The sequence below is a fragment of the Sinocyclocheilus rhinocerous genome, unplaced genomic scaffold (assembly GCF_001515625.1).
Source record: "Sinocyclocheilus rhinocerous isolate Xijiao unplaced genomic scaffold, SAMN03320098_v1.1 scaffold677, whole genome shotgun sequence".
NCBI classification, from domain to species: Eukaryota; Metazoa; Chordata; class Actinopteri; order Cypriniformes; family Cyprinidae; genus Sinocyclocheilus; species Sinocyclocheilus rhinocerous.
The window spans coordinates 1,077,910-1,083,961 of record NW_015633185.1 but is presented as its reverse complement, the minus strand read 5'-3'; the positions used below and the strand labels follow the sequence as shown (position 1 = coordinate 1,083,961).

The window sequence follows — 6,052 nt, the reverse complement described above, 5'->3', positions numbered from 1 at the left end:
TTGATAATAATAAATGAATGTTTCTTGAGCACCAAATCAGCTTATTAGAATGATTTCTGAAGGATCATGTGACACTGAAGACTGGAGTAACGGCTGCTGAAAATTCAGCTTTGTCATCGAATAAATAATATTTTAAAATACATTAAAATAGAAAACTGTAATAATATTTTACAATATTACTGTATTTACTGTTTTTACTGTATTTAATAAATGGAATCTTGGTGAGCAAAAGAGACTTCTTTCACACATATTAAAAAAAAAAAAATCTTACCAACCCCAAACTTATGAACATTACTGTATATTCCTATAAATACCCAATAACATCTGACTCAATCAGATTCCTACTGACAGCAATGAAATGCTTCACTCAAAACACTTTTTGATGAAGCTCCAGGTTCAATGACCTGATATACAATCCAACTGGCCTACAAAGTGTACTTGCACTCAAAGACCCTGACCTCACAGCATGTTTGGGTCTGGACTTAACTCCAAATGTAAACAAGACAGCCTGGAGAGATGTGCCAGCGTCCTGCTGTTTCTGAAATGGACAATCATTCACCCTCAGAGGACAACAAGGGAAATGTCAGTGATGTCAAGCTGATAGTGCGTCCAAACATCTGCTTGTACTCTACATCACACTTAATGATTTGACAGATACATGAAAGAGCACTTGAGTATCTCAGACTGAATTGCTCTGGATCCCTCCTCCTCCAAGACGAAGGAATAACAAAGGCAAGCAATTCTGTTCATGTAAGCACTAATAAAATGCTAAGGTTTTGCTGAGACCGACCATCCATTTGAAACCCTCTTCAACAAAAGATAAGGTAAAGAAAGACAGATGACTCTCGCCCTGAATTGTTCACATGAGTATTTGAGGTTAACTTGGGACTTTCCAAATAAAGAGCAGATTCTAAAATGTAGCGGACAACTTTGAGTCTCTATGAATCTTTCCATTAGATCACAAAAGCTGGCCGATCTCTTCTAAAATGTCTGATTAATTTCACGGCCACATGTGCTCCAGTTAATCCACTAACACGGTCTCATAAAGCAGATGGATCTGTGTCCATTTCTATCCATAAAAGCCAGTTCCAGTCTAACCGCATTCATATCAACAGTACGCAATCATATTCTCACATCTACGCCAAACAGCAGTATTTCTTCCACCAGGACTCAGAGAGCTTCCTCATTTTATCGGGCGTCCGCTTCTTCAGTCTTTTCTGTTGCTGGCTGTCCGAGTACTGGATGCTGGCCACTATAGCTGTGTCAAACACCTCCTTCAGGTTCTTCTGGGTGAGCGCTGAACACTCCATGTACGAGATGGCCTGCACTTCCTCAGCACACACGCAGGCCTCCTGGGGGTCCACCGGCCGCTCTTTGTACTGGGCCAGTTGGATGAGCACTTTGACGTCTTGCCGGAGGTCAGCCTGAGTGCCCACCAACAGTATCGGTGCCCTCGGACAGTGCTGGCGGATCTCAGGCACCCACTTCTCCCTCACATTCTGGAAAGAGGAGGGACTTACCACACTGAAGCAGAGAAGGAAGACGTCAGCATTGGTGTAGCACAGCGGCCGGAGCTTGTCAAACTCATCCTGCCCAGAGTAAAGAAAGATTCAGTAGAGATAAACATCTGGGAGAAACCAACACTTGTTGTTTTGGATTATTAAAAGTAACCCCTCATAGAAGGGCATCTATGTATACTGTTAATTGTTAGATTTACACAATTTATTATACAGACGTACTATAAACATCTTATCAGAATGACTGTTTGTCATTTTGTGAAGTTGTGCAATGTGTATACGTGTATACATATTTTTTCATAAGTTTTTACTTTATTTTTTCTTTCTTCTTGTTTGTTTTAAACAAACATTTGCAAATTCATTACCACTGAAAAGTTTGGGGTTGGTAAGACGTTTTAATGTTTTTGAAGGAAGTCTCTTACGCTCACCAAGGCTGCATTAATGACCAAAATACAGTAAAAGCAGTAATATTGTGAAATATTATAATTTAAAATAAAAAAAATTTTTTTATTTGAATATATTTTAAAATGTAATTTAGTCCTGTGATGACAAAGCTGAATTTTCAGCAGCCATTACTCCAGTCTTCAGTGTCGCATGATTCTTCAGAAATCTTTCTAATATGTTGATTTGGTGCTCAAGAAACATTTTTTATTATTATCAATGTTAAAAACAGTTGCTGCTTAACATTTTTGTGTAAACCGTGATACATTTTTCTGGCTTTTTGATGAATAGAAAGTAAAAAAACAGCATATTTGAAATAGAAATCTTGTGTAGCACTATAAATGTGCGTCACTTTTGATCAATTTAATGTGTACTTATTGAATAAAGGTATCAATATAAAAAAATAATCTTACTGACCCCAAACTTTTGAACAAGAGTGTAAACAAAATAATTTTAAAAACAGCTCCAAACACCAATAAGCAGCCTTATCTTACAGTAATGGTGCTTTAATCTTCTAAACTGGTAACTTCCAGGTCATGCTTATGATTCCATATCTTTAAAATATCAGAACCTAGAACACAAATGTGAGATCTGCTGTTTATTACTGCTGCATTCCATCTGTTTTACTCTTCCTTATGAGTTTCCAGCTTGGTTTCTGTTGATATGCCAAAACCGCTTTCTTCTCATATTAGTCAACTGGACACATTCTAACCCATGACAAACAGTCCTGTATATAATTTATATGCAAGTATGTTGTTACAAATGAATTTAGGCATCACAACTTTACAGTAATAATTTACAGTAGGTAAAACAGATAGGCCTATTCAATTTGAAATTTGCTGAAGATTACATTTAATAATTGTAATAAAATTACTATTATTTTTAAAGATTAACTTTAAGTGAGTTTTAGATGACAAATAAATGTAAAAATAAGAGAAAATTATTATGCACAAATTCATGTATAAAATAAAAACATCAATGTACTCTATTACTCTCTATCTGTTTCTCTCTCTTTCTCTCCCTTCCTCCATTTCCACTGGCCTAAACAGGACTGATCCAAATCTCTCTTGGCTTGCCTCCCTTCACTGTCTCCCCTTAGCTTGCTAAACTCATCTAGAACACACTGATCTCACATTTCCAGTGACTAGCCCCAGCTGTACCCCGGCTGAAAGTAGGCCTCCCTTTCCCTCGGATCAAGCCCAATTCATCACAATTAGACTGCTTCCCATTTGTGATCCCCTAGAGCTGGTTTTCCCCCTCCCACAAAGGAAGAAACACTGACTGACCTATAATAGTGTGCCCCCATAGGATGAAGCATACTTCCTTATGATGCCTGGACTGCAAACTTCAGCTGAACTTTACCAGAAACCCTTATCATGAGTAAGCAAAACAACACTGAATCACTTTCTCTATTATCTTACAGACAGGCACCCGTGTGACTAATTAGTACATGACTCATGGGTCTGTTTACGGTTAAGAGACCAGGGCTTCGACCAGCATGCGTTTATGCAAACAATATGTCATCCTTATACAGCGACTTGATGAACTTGCATTGCCTTGTGTGTTTGTGTGAGGTGGTTTGTTTGGGTCTGCTGGTGCTGAGTGGGCTTATTGGACTGACCTGACCGGCTGTGTCACAAAGCTGAAGTTTCACAGGTTTGCCGTCCACAGCTACAACCGCTGCGGATGAGAACAGAATCAATTTGGACATTTTATCCATTTCCAGTGCACATTATTAAGACACATGGACTGTGACAAATGAGATTGAAATGGGTTGGGTAACTTGCTGGCCTTACAAAAACTCATCACAAAAACAACAGACAGTAAACAATCATGTGGCCCTGTGATGAATTAAATTAGGTCACTGGTAAACTGCAATGAGTGGATCATTATTTATCATAAATTAATTTAAAATAATAAATATATTTTATTTATTTTTTTACGTGACATAAAAATAGTAATATATATATATATATATATATTAAAAATTAATTAAATTAAATTTTTTAATTAACATTCTTTATTGCAAATTAACCTAATATAACATTATACATATAAAATCCAACTGAACTCATATCTATGTTCCAGAGTGGTTTCTAGTTGGTTCAAGCTTGCCATTAGCTGGTGCAAGCTGGTTATTAGTTCCAAAACCCAGCTTGACCACCTAATCGGTATTCGTATGACCAGCTGGTAGCTGTTTATTGCTGGTCTAAGATGGTCTACCAGCGGTTTGGACCAACTAATGACCAACTCAGACCAATTAGAAAGCTACCATGATCCAAAACGCATCAGTAACAGCTTAAACTGGATTTTCTAACAGGTAGTTAAAGTTTTTTAAATTATTCTTTTATTTCTTTTTAATTTTTTTTTAAATTTTTTTTACAATTTAGTTTTACAGTTTAATTATAAATGCTGGAGTGATGTTTACCTGCAAAGTTGTCAAACGCTGTTGGAACATACTCGGTGGGATATCCATTGGTGGTATAGCTCACAATGAGACTAGTTTTACCCACTGCACCATCACCAACCAGCACGCAATTCACCCTGCGCTCCGCTGCCGACCCGAAGCGGATCTTTACCGCGGATGACAAATCTCTGCTCCTGAATCTCCTCGGGGGTACCGGCGGCACAACCGTACCATGAACAGGCTTATATTCTCCACCTCCCTGCGGAGGCATCGCTGAAAACACTGACCGTCCAGGAGTTTTAACGCCAGTTTCAGCGAATCATCTCACTTGTGAATGAGAAAGCGGAGCACCAGTCTCCGATTTCACTGCAGTGTCCATTTATTTTAGACGGAAAAAGTCCGCTTAAAGCTACATTTCAAATAAAGAAGTGTTTGCTTTATCTGGAAATAAAACAAAGCAACTCTGAAGCAAAAATAAATACAAAACCCACACGTACACTGACGTTATGCCCTCATGAGGCAAGCCCTCCTCCACCCTCTCTCTAAAACTGATCTGAGTGAGCACTTTACTCCCAAACACTGTGGCTGTGTCACAATGCATATCAGCCGCCTATTAGATGGCGTTCTGAGGCGCGCGCAGCTTCTTTGGCCGTACATAAGGTAGGCAGCTGACTAGGGTTTGAGACAGAGCCCATGACATCATCCACTGTGAACTGCATTCATCCGTGAACTGAAGTTCAGCAAACCTGTTGTCATTACTGATAAACTCAACTCACCTGCGCAAATACACGCGTCAGCAGTTTTATTTGTTATCATGGATAATGTCCTTGAAATCCAAAATGGTTAAAGTTCATATACATTTGTGTCTTTTGAACAAAATTTACATTTTAGCGTTTATTTCACACACACGCGCGCGCACACACACACACACGTTTACTTAGCTAAATGGGGACATTACATAGACTTCTATTGTTTTTATATACAGATAGTTATACACTTTTTAACCTAAACCCACCCCTACCCCTAACAGAAAACTTTCTGCATTTTTACAATTTAAAAAAAAACTTTGTTTACTTTATTTTCATACCAGTTTTACAAATGAGGACGTCCCCAAATTGATTTATTTTTTTTGGCGATTTTGTCAGGTTTTGCTCACTTTTGGATACAAATTTGTACCCAAAATATGGTTATGCAAGTACACACACACACACACACACACACATACATAATATAAGAACACTGCGACTATTCAAGTAGGGCTAGCATCGTATTTCTCATTAAATTCTTCAAGTAGTTAAAGGGATAGTTCACCCAAAAATGGTGAACTATCTTGAAAATTTTATGTGTATCTGCTTACCCCCAGGGCATCCAAGATGTAGATGACTTTGTTTCTTCAGTAGAACACAAACGAAGATTTTTTTTAACTCAAACCGTTGCAGTCTGTCAGTCTTATAATGGAAGTGAATGGGAATCACGGCTTTGAGAGTAAAAAAAATATACACAAACAAAACCAAATTAAACCCTGCGGCTCGTGACTATACATTGATGTGTAAAGACACGAAACGATCGGTCTGTGCAAGAAACTGAACAGTATTTATATCGTTTTTTGAAAGTATTCAGACCCCCTTATATTTTTCACTCTTTGTTATATTGCAGCCATTTGCTAAAATCATTTAAGTTAATTTTT

The 6,052-nt window shown here is 37.9% G+C and overlaps 1 protein-coding gene across 1 annotated transcript; it reads right to left on the bottom strand.

Moving 5' to 3' along the window:
- Positions 1-225: 225 nt before the first annotated feature.
- On the bottom strand, positions 226-4,908 carry LOC107743528 (rho-related GTP-binding protein RhoU-like). The gene is made up of 3 exons (XM_016556792.1): positions 4,387-4,908; positions 3,580-3,638; positions 226-1,589 (listed from the first exon to the last, which is right to left on the bottom strand). The coding sequence occupies exons 1-3, from the start codon at positions 4,634-4,636 to the stop codon at positions 1,137-1,139; spliced, it is 762 nt and encodes a 253-aa protein (XP_016412278.1). The 5' UTR covers positions 4,637-4,908; the 3' UTR covers positions 226-1,136.
- Between the last annotated feature and the right edge of the window lie 1,144 nt (positions 4,909-6,052).

Bases quoted from the DNA above. Each gene is read 5' to 3' on its own strand.
- LOC107743528 (XM_016556792.1), bottom strand. From the start codon at position 4,636: ATGCCTCCGCAGGGAGGTGGAGAATATAAGCCTGTTCATGGTACGGTT. The intron at 3,639-4,386 runs GTAAACATCACT...TCTCATCCGCAG, and splicing joins AGCGTTTGACAACTTTGCAG to CGGTTGTAGCTGTGGACGGC. The intron at 1,590-3,579 runs GTCAGTCCAATA...TACTCTGGGCAG, and splicing joins TTTGTGACACAGCCGGTCAG to GATGAGTTTGACAAGCTCCG.